This window comes from Myotis yumanensis, unplaced genomic scaffold (genome assembly GCF_028538775.1).
Source record: "Myotis yumanensis isolate MYYU_CA2020_CCGP unplaced genomic scaffold, mMyoYum1.0.hap1 SCAF_16, whole genome shotgun sequence".
Lineage (NCBI taxonomy): Eukaryota > Metazoa > Chordata > Mammalia > Chiroptera > Vespertilionidae > Myotis > Myotis yumanensis.
This window is the reverse complement of record NW_027223767.1, coordinates 49,707,485-49,720,072: the sequence shown is the minus strand read 5'-3', so window position 1 is coordinate 49,720,072 and position 12,588 is coordinate 49,707,485. Positions and strand designations below refer to the sequence as shown.

Sequence of the window (12,588 nt, the reverse complement as noted above, 5' to 3'; positions counted from 1 at the left end):
TGGTATGTCCTCAGGACAGAGGCCCCTCTTGCCCCTTGCTCCTCACTGGGCTACCAGGTGCCCTGTCTCTGAGCCCCTTTCTTTGCAGGCTGGGTTGTGATACCCCCTCGGCCTGATCTTCATGCCAATCTCTGGTCCAGAATCTCTCCCCTGACTTTCGACTTTGGCCCCAAGTCCTCCTTCACCCGGTTGAACTCCTGACCTTCTGGGCTCCTGAGAATCTGGCTACACCTGAAATTCCAGGTTTAGGATATCGTGTCCAATGCTGGGCTCTCTGTTGGAGCTGGGTTCCCGCCTCCAGTCCAGAGGGTTGAGTAAGAGCCGGCCTGACCTGGTGGGTCTGTGTCTGCGATTTCTAGGAGACGGAGCAGCACTGCAAGTTCTCGTTCAGTTCTATTCACCAGTGGGAAGTGAGTCTGTAGGTTGCTCTCGCTGACTGGCTCGACCCAGGGGGACCCGTGCGAGGCTGAGAATGTACCTGTTGATGGTCTTCCCTCCCTTCTTCTTGTATCCAGGTGAGTGGGGGCTGGTTCTGAACCGTGGGAAAAGCTTATGGGCTGGAGGAGGTGGCTGCCAAGGGGAGAAGTGGCCCAGAAGGTGTCCTGCTGAGAAGTGGACCCCATTTCTAAGTAGTTCCTCCAAGCCATGAGCCTGTGCGGTTCATCCACTCAACTCACCACCAGTGTTTCAGTGGCTACAGTTGCCAACGAAGAAATAGGCAGCACGGCTTTCACACTGAGCCCAGCAGAAGGCATACTTCCTAACCACCCCCCCCGCCCCCCGCCCTCGGGCTGATAATTCAAGATGGACAGATGGATGGGGCCCATCAGTCAATGCAGAGGAGCCCTGGCTGCTCAGGGGAGCTGGTGATACTTGCTCCTGGACCTTCGTGACTGTGTTAGAGGCAAGGGAGGCTTTGGGAAAGAAGTGAAGGTGGAAGGTGCTTGAGGGAAGGAAAGCAGGGAGGTTGCCAGACAGGGAGGGGGAGCGGGAGGTGATTCTAGGTCTTGGAGGTAGAAGGAAGTAGCAGACGTTGCTGAGGGACTGGAAAAATCAAGAGGAGGTAGCTTGGTAGGGTGAAGAGGAAAGGAGCAGCTGAGACATGGACAGAGGGTTGAAGTGAACTTGAAGTTGATGGATACCACTGGTTGGATTAAGAATTAAGGGGATTGTCTTGAAATGTTGGAAGGCCTCAGGGCTTGGCCTTTGGGCTTCCTCTCTCTCTGGAGTCACTCCCTTGTTGATCTTATCTCCTCTCTTGGCTTTAAATGTTATCTGTATACAGATGACTTCAAATTCTGTATCCCTAGTCCCTGGAGATCTTCCTAGATTCCAGAATATTCTACCCAATTGCCCATTGAACAAGTCCACTCAGATATTGACATTTCAAATGTGACCTGACCACTCCTTCCCCCTTCAACTCCTTTCTGTCCCACCTTTGCGTTGGGAACCTCCATCCTTCTAGGTGCTCAGGCAAAACCTGGGGACATCCATCTCCTCTCACATCCCATAATGACCCTTTGACAATGTAAGCCACATCCTATCTCTCCTCTAGTCAAAACCTTCCAATGACCTCCCATCCTACTTGGAGTAAAAATCCAGCTCCTTACTGAGCTACCAGGTGCTCACCATCTGAGTTCTTCCATGTCATTGCTGTGGGCTCTTCTCTATTCTTCCTCCCCTGGTTCAACCACTTCATCCACACTGGCCTCTTAGATGTTCTTTGAACATGTTAGGCACACTCCTGCCTCAGGGCCTTTGCACTGCTATTCTCTTGAGCCACAGGTTCCAGTTCCTCACATCTTTGCTTCTCACAGAGGCCTTCATTGATGACCTTAATTACAACAACAATTCCTTTGCATCATTTTTGCCACTGTCATCTCCTCCCTTCCCCACCTTGATTAAATATAAGCTTCAGGAGGGCAGGGATTTTTGCACCTTCAAACATACCAAGTATGGATTAGAAAAATAGTTGAATGAGTGAATGTATCTAATGGCAATGAAGCTATATGACTGCTGAAACCACCCCACCACAGACCAAATCTTTCTACTTTCATAGAACTGAACTATTGAGACTCTTAACATTAATTAGAGAGGACATACATTGCTCATGAGTATGTAAAATGGTGCAGCCACTTTGGAAAATAATTTGACGTTCTTGAAAATGCTAAACGTGTGGTTATCATGTGACCCAGCAATTCCACTCCTGGGTAAATACCCAAGAGAATTGAAAATATATGTCCATGTGAAAAGTTGGATGCAAATGTTCATGGAAACATTATCTCTAATAGCCCCAAAGTGGGAACAACTCACATGTGCATCAACTGATGCATAAATAAATATAATGTGGTCTGTCCATACGATGGATTGGCATAAGGATAGACAAAGGGATCAATGGGTCAGCAAGGAAAATCTATAAGTAACTCACATATTTACTTTTGACAAAGAAACCAAAGCAATTCAATGGAGAATGTGGGATCAGTGTGATATGGATTCCATGGTTGGCATCACTGCTTTGGTCAATATCAAAGGCCCTGCAGCCGGGTGCTTTGCTGTGGAACCACTAGACCCACTAGGAGCCGCCTCTGCACAGCCAGGTGAGCGGGTGCAGCAGCTGGACCTCCTGAGGCCATCAGCGCAGGTCAGGAGCACTCATACTCCTGTGGCAATGGGTCTGCTGGTACTTCCTCCCCCTGAGAGCAGTTTCACACTGAGATGCTGCAAAAGGACAAAGATTTATGGGCCACAGGGAGCGGGAGGGAGTGAATTATAGGAGATAATTATTGCTCAGAGTCAGTGCTTTTGTTTCCTTGAGCTCTGCAGTGGTGCTGTTAGGTGGATTTGGAGGTGGCTCTGAGCCAGTGGAACTTGGAAGGACAAAGGTCTGTGTTGTGGAAGGTGAATTCCTTCCTTGACTCTGTCCCACTCCTCAGGCCTTGGACTTGTTGGAGCTGCTCACAGTGTAGGCGGCTGCGGCCCGACCCTCGGGGTAGTGGTGGGGGAGGTGACAGATATATGGATTTGTGTTTTCCAGACTCATCGTATATCATCTCGGGACCAAAAGAAGTGAGAGGCGGGGAGTGGCACTCGTTGTCTGTGCAGTGTCACTATGACCCCGGGTGGGAGACCTACAGGAAGTGGTGGTGTCGTGGGCATGACTGGATTAGCTGTGAGATCCTCGTTATAACCAATGGATCAGAGATGGTGAAGAAGAACCGTGTGTCCATCAGGGACCATCCGAGAAGCCTCATGTTCACTGTGATCATGAAGGAGCTCAGGCGAGAAGATACAGACACTTACTGGTGTGGGATTGAGAGAACTGGATCTGACCATGGGGTACCTGTTAAAGTGATCATTGAACCAGGTAAGAGGACGTGCATATGTGGCTGTGTCCTTTCAGGGCCTGCTCTGCCCTGGTCCCTGAGGTCCCTGTCCAGTGACTGAACTCACTCAGATGAACTGCCACAGAGGGGGGTTGGTCCTGAGGTCTCATGGAATCCCGGCTGCTCACTTAGGTTGGGAGGTGCAGAGCTTCTCTTAGATGCTCTTGGGGCTCCCAGGACCTCCCCAGGATGGACCAAGCCTTTCTGGGCACATTTTTTCTCTGCACAGCTCAGTACCTGAGACTATTGCCATAGAGACCACGGTGATGGCCCCAGTTTTAGCTCATGGGCTGAGGGAAGCCTCTTCTTTGGGAACCAATTCCTGCCAAGGCCTCCCTGGCCCTCTGGTGCCCTGGTGTCCCTGCTCTTCCTGGACTTTGGGGCCCGGGCTCATAGCCGCATCCCACCCCTTGTTCTGTATCTGGTCTCGGGGGAGGGAGGCCCAGCATAGTTGGGGGCTGTGGATTACTCCCAGGTCTGGAAAGGCTTCCACAGCCAAACAGTTGCATTCTGGGCGCCTGACATCCCATCATGAGCCATGGATGCATCTGGGCTTAGAGACGTTCTCTTCCTGAGACCTTCTGGAATAGACACCCCTGGGAGCATCTGGGTGTGAACAAGTGTGTCTGTTGGGCTCTGCTTTGCCGACCCCAGCTCACAGGGCACTTATGGCCGGGAGGGGACACACTCATAGCGTCCCCACCACACCTGGAACCCGGGAGGCCTGTGGTAGCTGCCTAGTGCAGCACATTCCTTGTCTCATGGGATCTGGAGAATGATCCTGAGCAGGAACTACCCCATTATAGAAACTTAAAAACGTGTCCAAAGGAAAGGCTCTTCCTGAGCATCATGATTTTGCTCAGGGCTGGCCCTGACCTTAGAAGTCATAGCTCTTGGGTATGTTAGTTACCTGGCATGTCCCCGTTCCGCTCTGGTCCTTGCTGGATAAGTAAGATGGGGGAGGTACTGGCGGAGGCCCTGCCATAAGCAGCGGGAGTGTTTAAAGTTTAGCTGAACTCCAGCTGCCGTTGCCCTGAGGCAATCCTGGGCCCCCTGAGCATTCCAGGGCCTGTGAGATGACCCCTTGGACCTGTGCCCAGGTCTCCTACAGCCAAAGAGATGAGTGGCCCAGCTGTAGGCCCCTTCCCGTGGCCCTGCCCCAGGCTGTGCAGGCCAGGGCAGCCCACATCCTCCCTGGCTCTGAGCTATGTGCAGGGCTGCGGGTGGGTTAGCAGGAGAGTGGAATGTAATCTGTTCTGTATGACAAGCAGCAACTACAGTGCCGACCCCCATCCCCACCATCACCTCCACTGCTAACGCGTTAACAGACATCCCAGAAGACTCCTCAGGCTTCCTGAATGTGACCAGCCTCCACCCTGATGATAGGTAAGTCAGCTTGGATGCTGCTGTTCCCTGTGGCCCACTGGTCCCAAACTTCTCCGGTGTGGGGACCCTTTGTAGTCCCACGTCCCAGCCAGGATGCCAGGGGCCCTTCCTCTTGCTCTCAGGCCGCACAGTGTCCTTGGTGAGCCCCCACCCCCATCCTGTGTCCTGGAGCTCAGTGCAGTTCGGAGGTTTGTTGGTTCATTCACGCATCCATCCCACTTCCACTGAGTTACATTCTGCTTAGCCGGCACTGTGTTGAGCTCAGGTCACACAGATATAGAGCGTCCCATGGGGAGCTGAGAGTGTGGGAGATGGAGGAGCAGGCAGTCAGGACAGAGGGCATGGCCAGGGTGTGTGGGCACAGGGTCATGGGGCCATAGTGCCCCCTGGTCCAAATTCTGGGAGAACAGGAAGGGCCTTGGGAAATCCTGTTTCTGTTATGAATTCCTTGTTACTGTTATGGCAACAGCGGGGATCCTGACAATTCCTGGAGTCTCTAGACCACCTGGCAGCTCACAGAGGACTTTCTTGCCTGGTTTCCCCTTTGTGTGGGTCTGTGTCCCAATCTCTTCTTCTTATTATAAGAACCCCAGTCATTTCCTTTCCAGAAGAGCAAGTGAGGGTGAGAAGAGTAAGAAATGAGGAGAGCAGGTGGGGGTGGGGGGAGACAGTGGAAGCCAATGTCAGCCTTGGCCATTTTCTTGGAATGAAATGGGGCTGTTATGGGATTCTGAGCACAGGAGGGAGATGCTGAACTTTGGTTAAAAGCATTCCCTGGCTGCTGTGCTGATAATGAGCTGTAGTGTGTGTGTGTGTGTGTTGGAGGATGTATGAGTTTCCTATGGCTGCCATAACGAAATAGCACAAACTGGCTTAACACAAGACAAGTTTATTCTCCCACAGCCCAGGAGGTCCATGATCTGAAATAAAGGTTTCGAAAGGGTTGGCTTCTTGGAGCTCAAGTGTGTGGGCCGATGGCAATGACCTTAGGCCCATTTCAGGTGCCCAAGACACTTCAGTGAAATTCCTATGGTTGCCAAGGAGGCACTGAACTGACATGGGGGTAGAACCTGTCCCATGCCTCTGTCTTGGTTGTTGGTGGCCGGCAATCCTTGGCGTTCCTTGGCCTGTGGCTGAATCACTCCAGTCTCTGCCTCTGTTGTCACATGGTCTCTGTGACCATGTCCCTGTTGCCCCAATTTTCCTTTTATAAAGACACTAGTCGTTGGGTTAGGCCCACCCTAATGCAGTACGACATCATCTTGATCACATCTGCAAAGTTCCTATTTCCAAATAGGTCATCTTCCCAGGTTCTGAGTGACATGAATTGTGGGCTGGGGGACACTATGCAGCCAGGTCAGAGGACCAGTGAGGAAGCAGGGAGACCTTGCCGGTGCCTGTTGTCATACAACTTCTCTTAGGCTTCTAGACCCATTGAAACTCCCTTGTGGAACCCTCCTCTCCTTTAAAAACAACAGCCATTTTGGAGGGCACCCAGGAGTGGGGTTCCCAGGCTGGAAACTGCGAGTCAAAAGGTGTGTGGCTGTCTGCTACCGGGTGGATGGGATACGGCCCAGAGGCAGGAGGTGAGCCAGGGCTCACCGGTGTCTTTTGTTGTTTCCAGCGGCGACTCCCTGACGCTCTGCATCTCCCTGCCCCTCTTCATTGTTCTGTTGCTGCTTGTCTTGATGGCAGTCTCACTGTTGGTGTGGAGAGTGGTGAAGCGACAGAAGGAAGGTGAGAGGACCTGGCTGGGCTGGGCTGGGCTGGGTGGAAGTGTGTGGGCCGATGTCGACAGGGTTGGCTCCTTGGAGCTCAAGTGTGTGGACCAATGGCAATGACCTCAAGCCCATGTCAGGTGTGAAGACACTTCAGTGAAATTCCTATGGTTGCCAAGGAGGTACTGAGCTGACATGGGCGTAGGGAGAAACACACACACACACACGTCAATGTGCACACACCTGCATGAGCACACACACATGTATGCAACACAACACATTGCACGTGTACACACAGATAACACATGCATGTGTAAACACAGATGATATGTATGCACACACGTGTGCATGCATATGCGTCACACACAGAGTCCTCTGGGTTTTATTACAAAGGTTGGTTGAGATTCCTACTTTTGCTCCTCCTCCACCCCAGCCATTCACTCATAACCCAGCATCATCCAACGGGATCTGGCTCCAAGCAAACCCTCCTCCTGTCTGGCTCCACTTCCACATCCTCACATAATGGCACCGCCCCTTCTCAGAGCCCACTGGGACCTGCGCTCTCTCTCATGGGGTCCTCTCCACCCCCCTCCTGGGGGATCTTGTAGTCTGGGAGGGGAAGCCTAGCTCTGTTCATCACGTTTTCTCCCAAGTGCATTGTCCATGACTCATGTTGTAGGTACTTTCTGTGCTCCTCAGTATCTAGACTTTTGAAACTAAAAATCTGGCGGGAAAACGTCTTGTTTCGTTGTTATCTCCAAAGCTGGGAGGCCAGGGGAGGACCAAAGGACAGACAGAAATGGGAACCAGCGAACACCTGAAAGCCGGTCCATCTGCTGCTGACCCAGCTTGAGCACCCCTGGGTCTCCACAGATGACTTTTACTGATGGGCACCGTGTGTCAGGCACAGCCAGGCGCCGGCCATGCGAGGAAGGGCAGGCTCAGCCGCCCAGCAGCCCACAGCCCACCTGAAGTCTAACTGGAATTTGGTGGGGCCGTCTGATGTATGAGACGGACAGACATCAAGTGCAGTGAGAGCTGGGGAGAGGGGATCAGACAGCCGGGCGGCTGGGAAGGTCGGTGTGAATGACGGATGAGGTAGCGCTCCCGGGAGCATTCCAGGCAGAGCTTCTGGTTGACATACAGGATGACGCTGGGATGGCAGTGAGGGAAAAATCCCAGGATGCTGATGGCTGGCTGGGCCCCCCAGTCAGTTGATGTCACAGTTCTGTGATGAGGGGAACTGAGCTGAGGTCCCCTTATTTTTCAAGTCCAGAAATGGAAGCCCAGAGAGGTGAATGCCCATGTCACAGACGGTGTCATCTGAAGAGTCAGAATTAGAACCAGGTCTCCCTTCTGGAGCCTCATTCACCTCTTTTCTTTTCTTTTTCTCTCCCCCAGACCTGGGGACCCTCCCAGTCTCAGGATGAGCTTTCTAATTCTGGTTGTTTTTGTCTTTTAGCTGCTGGGATACCCCCAGAGCAGGTAAGAGAGCCCCTGAGGTCAGACTGGATATACCAGATAGCACTTTCCCCCTCTTTTCTTATTTTCCATCTCTCAGGGGCCTTGAGGTTCAAATGTATCAGACAGACCATGTGCCCAAGTGCCCAGATCCTCCCAGCTGCAAGGCCTGGATGAACGGAAGGGCTGCTGGAAACAGCCAGGAAGGAGGGGGCAGGTCTGGGAGACTGAGAGGTGGGAGCTGCAGGGGCGGCCAGGACAGCAGAAGGGCTGGCGTCCTTCTGCGGAAGAGGAACCTGGGCTTCCTCTCCCAGGTGCTCCAGCCCCCGGAGGACAGTGTCTGCTATGCCAACCTGCCCTGGAAGCAGACAGGAGCCTCGCTCAGCTCCTTCAGGAAAAAGGCCCCCACACAGCCCTCCTCCTCTGCCCAGGACGACCAGGGGGAAGTGGAGTACATCACCATGGTGGGTACTTGCTGGGGCTGCTGTGGGCCTTGGATTCATCATCCCTGCTTTGAGGATGGACTTTCTCCCGCCCCTGTGGGCACAGAGGAGGGTGGGTGCCGAGCGCAATCGCAGCCATTGAAAGACTTGCCTCTGAGCTCCCCAGGAGCTTGGCCTTCAGAAGTGTCTCCATATCAGGTCTCCACATGGGGGACTGGGAGCCTGGTCAGTGGAGCCCCAGACAGGCCCAGTGACCTGGGAGCACACGCAGAATGTGCTGCCCTGGCATGGAGTTGAGGGCGAGTCTCCTGCTGTGGCTGGAGCTCAGGGTGCCCTGCATGGGAGTGGACTTCAGAGTCCCCAAGGGGCGTGTCCCCCAGCCTCAGGGAGGCCTCCTTATCCATGAGAACCCCTCCCCCTCAGCCTCCCTGACCTGCGTGCATCTCTGTTACAGGCCTCCTTTCTGGGGACGGACGTTTTCTATGAGGCTCTGTCTCTGGACACCTTGGATCAGGACTCAATCTACAGCAACACACAGGACCTCACCACCCCCCTTCCCAGCAGGAGCCAGGAGGAGCTCATCCAATTCAGCGCCATCAGGAAGCCTTAGCTGTGCTGAGGACCCCCTGTCCGACCCCATACAAGGCTTGTCAGCACGTTCCTGCCTCGTCTGCTTTCTGCTCCCAGTCCTCTCATTGCCCCCAGCCCGGAACTGGGCTCCAAGCCTGGTCTCAGGGGGCTTCTGGGAGATAGAAAGGGGTCTCCCCACATCCCTTCCTCTCCCTTATACTTTGGGAAGAGGCTGGGGCTATGGTCTGGGCAGCTGAGGGAGGAATAATGATGATCATGACAATAATAGTAATGAACCTTTATTGCTGCTATGTGTGGTGGGTTAAATAACAGCTCCCAATGCTATGTATGTGCTAATCTCCAGAACCCGTGAGCATTAGCTTCTATGGCCATAGGGGCTGGGCAGATGTAATTAAATGAAGGATTTGGAGATGCGGAGATTATTCTGCATTATCCCGGCAGGCCCTAAATAGAACCACAAGGGTCCTCCTTGTAAGAGGGAGGCAAGAAGGTCACAAGAGAAGGGGCTGTGACCATGGAAGCAGAGGTTGGAATGATGCGGCCAGGAGCCAAGGAAAGCTGTAGCCTCTAGAAGCTGGAAAAGTCAAGGACTGGGTGCATCAGAAGGAACCAGCCTCGCGGTGACCCTGACTCCAGAATTGTAGGAGAATAAATGTACGTTGTTTACATGAAGCCATTAATTGATGCGGCAACATTGGAAACGAATGCCCTATTGTGGCAGGTGCTCTTTTTCCTAAGTGCTCTCCCTACAGTAACTCATTCAATCCTCACAGCAGCCCTACCAGGGCGCCTCCATTACCGCCCCATTTTACAGATGAAGAGTCGAGGTCCAGAGAGGTTCAGTGACTTACCGAGTTTTTTCACCAGCAAGTGGATGAGTTGGAATTTGAACTCGGGCATTTTGCCTCCAGAGTCTGAGCCCCCACCCTGCACTGTGGGTCTAGGGAGGACAGTGTGTGTGTGTGTGTGTGTGTATGTGTGTGTGTGTGTGTGTGTGTGAGTGTGTGCAGGCACGTGCATTCACACAGGGATAGTTAGTGAATATTTACAAACTCCGGACTCCCCATGCTTCTTCTAGAGTCCCGGTAGCCCTCTCTCCAGAGCATGTCCTGAATCCTGTCCAGTCCCATTGTCTCCATGGTGATCAGCCTCGTCCAAGCTGCCATCCATCCCCTGGCTGGAGTCCCTCTTTCCATCTGTGTCCATTCTCCCAGCAGTCGGACCTGCTCACTCCCTGCTTATCACCCTCGGGCGGCTTCTTCCGCAGCCTATGAGGCCACTGGGACCCCTGGTCCCTGCCTGCGCTTATGACCCTGTCTCTGCCAACCTTCCCGTCCCTCGCTGTCCTTCACCCCCAGGGGCCTTCCTGCTGTCCTTACAGGATAAGGCTTGTTCCCATCTCAGGGCGTTGGCAGGTGCCTGCCCTTCTTTCTGGAACCCTCTTCTTGCAGCTGGATGAATAGTTAGCTACAGCTCATCATCCCCCCTCAGCTCAAATGTCCCCTCTCCGAGCGGCCTTCCCTGACCACCCTAGCGGGCGAAGTCCCCACGACGCCTCCGATTTTTCTCTGTCACGTCGCCCTGCTTCGCTTCCTTTAAAGTAGTGGTTCTCCACCTTCTGGCCCTTTAAATACAGTTCCTCATGTTGTGACCCAATCATAAAGTTATTTTCGTTGCTACTTCATAACTGTAAAGTTGCTACTGTGATGAATCGTCATGGAAATATCTGATATGCAGGATGGTCTTAGGCGACCCCTGTGAAAGGGTCGTTCGACCGCCAAAGGGGTCGCGACCCACAGGTTGGAACCGCTGCTTTAGAGCATGTACAGCTTCATGAATTTCATTTGTTTGTTTATCCTCACCTATTTTTCCATTGATTTTCTTAGAGGTAGTGGAAGAGAGGGGGAGACACACACACAGAGAAATGCAAATAAGAGGAGGGAGCAGACGTTGGCATCTCAGGGAATAGGCACCACTTGCCTGGGGGGCTCTGGAGCTCCACTTCTTTCAACAATTACACCATCATCTCCCCTGGGAGGATGGACCCCGCTGGGAAGGGCATTGCCCGCATGCTCTGCACGTGAGCAGAGGAGCTGCACCTCCATCCTCCCCGTGGGCTCCAGGGAGGCTTCTCTGGCCTGAGCGGGAGGTGGAGACAGGAGCAGGCCGGGGTAAATTTAGAGCCACTTCAAGTGTCCGTGCAACACTTCCCCCGTCGGGTGCTCACCTCTGGCTGTTTACCTCCAGCCAAGCTGGGTTTCCTGCCCTGAACATGGAGGAAGTCAGAGCCCTTCCCCAGAGCAGCTGGTAAGAGGAAACATCAGCACACCAACAGCCATGCGTTCCAGGAACTTTCTCACGAAAGGGCCCAGGGACTCCACATGAGAGGGGAGAGCGCAGAGGGGGAGGCCTGCAGAGCGTGGAAAATGACGTTGGGGGTTGCTCTGAGTCACCATCCTTTACTGCTCAGGCTGCCCAGGAGGACCAGCCAGCGCCACCCCCCACGCCAGCTGCCTGCCCTGGGATCTGGGCAGGACCCGCAAGCCAGCGATCACCAGTGATGTGACCTACACTTCATCCATTTATCTGAAAGTCTCCCAGCTTTCCAGCAGGAGGAAAACAAGCTTCCGGAGACATTCCACAGGGAGGGATGGAGACATTCCACAGGGAGGGATGGAGACATTCCACAGGGAGGGATGGAGACATTCCACAGGGAGGGAAGCCGCTCACTCTTCTGGCAAGTGTCTAGACTATTTTACGTAACATCTGGCTGCTCTGTCAAAACATGAAATGATTCTTCCTCCTCCATAGGGGTAACCTCTGGGGAGGAAGAAGGGGGAGTGTGTGGGACGGGGTGTGTGGAGGGAGTTCTGGGAAGCTGGAAGGTCCCATCTCTGTATCTTGGTAGTGGTTGCTCAGAGGTGCTCACTTTGTGATAATCCATCAGGGTGCACCTGTATGATTTGAGCTTTTCTTGTGGTTGCTATACTTCAATAAAAAGTTTATTTAAAAACCGTTCTTCCTAGCAACTAAGGTTGGAGGGGAGCCTACATCCCATGGTCACTGCATCCTAACGAGACAGCAGGAATTACTATACAGCAAACTTAAAAAATAAGACAAATATGTTGATACCCTGCCCCTTTACAAATGGATTTTTAAAGTGGATGACAATAAAAAAGTCATGCACAATAATGAAATAATATCAGTCAGAGGTAGTCAGCGTTATCATAGATATAAAAACTTTCTACCCACATATGTCACTCTGTTGAGATCCCAGAAGGTTTAAAGCCAGCTTCTTCTCTCAAGAGGCTCACACCCAAGCTCAAAACACCAGGCATTTATTAGCAGTTTGTTGATCTTTCCCAATTTGTTGATCAGTAAGCCCAAAGGAAGTGGAAGTTCTCATGGGCCATGTCCCGCATTTCATGTGTGAGCACCTGAGGTGGGAACGACCTTACTTGATCAACAACTTGAAAACTGTGACCTCCGAATCTTAACCTTTCAAAAGGAATATTTCTATCTTTATAAGGTGGCTTAAGCTTAGACCCATGTATCTAGTCACCAGGTTGCTTTTGTAATTGATTAGTAATTATGTTCCTTTGCTTG

The 12,588-nt window shown here is 52.6% G+C and overlaps 2 protein-coding genes across 2 annotated transcripts in view; one reads left to right on the top strand and one right to left on the bottom strand.

The window, feature by feature from the left end:
• The window catches only part of RAB37 (RAB37, member RAS oncogene family), a 30,126-nt gene that overhangs the window by 16,006 nt on the left and 1,532 nt on the right, over positions 1-12,588 (bottom strand). The window lies entirely within an intron of this gene.
• On the top strand, positions 3,202-9,001 carry LOC138995051 (CMRF35-like molecule 1). Its single transcript, XM_070395414.1, has 6 exons — positions 3,202-3,364; positions 4,655-4,769; positions 6,394-6,506; positions 7,950-7,972; positions 8,263-8,412; positions 8,846-9,001. The coding sequence occupies exons 1-6, from the start codon at positions 3,202-3,204 to the stop codon at positions 8,999-9,001; spliced, it is 720 nt and encodes a 239-aa protein (XP_070251515.1).

Coding starts and splice junctions, on each gene's coding strand:
- LOC138995051 (XM_070395414.1), top strand. CDS start 3,202: ATGGTGAAGAAGAACCGTGTGTCCATCAGGGACCATCCGAGAAGCCTC. Junction 7,973..8,262: donor CTGGGATACCCCCAGAGCAG/GTAAGAGAGCCC, acceptor TTCCTCTCCCAG/GTGCTCCAGCCCCCGGAGGA. Junction 8,413..8,845: donor AAGTGGAGTACATCACCATG/GTGGGTACTTGC, acceptor TCTCTGTTACAG/GCCTCCTTTCTGGGGACGGA.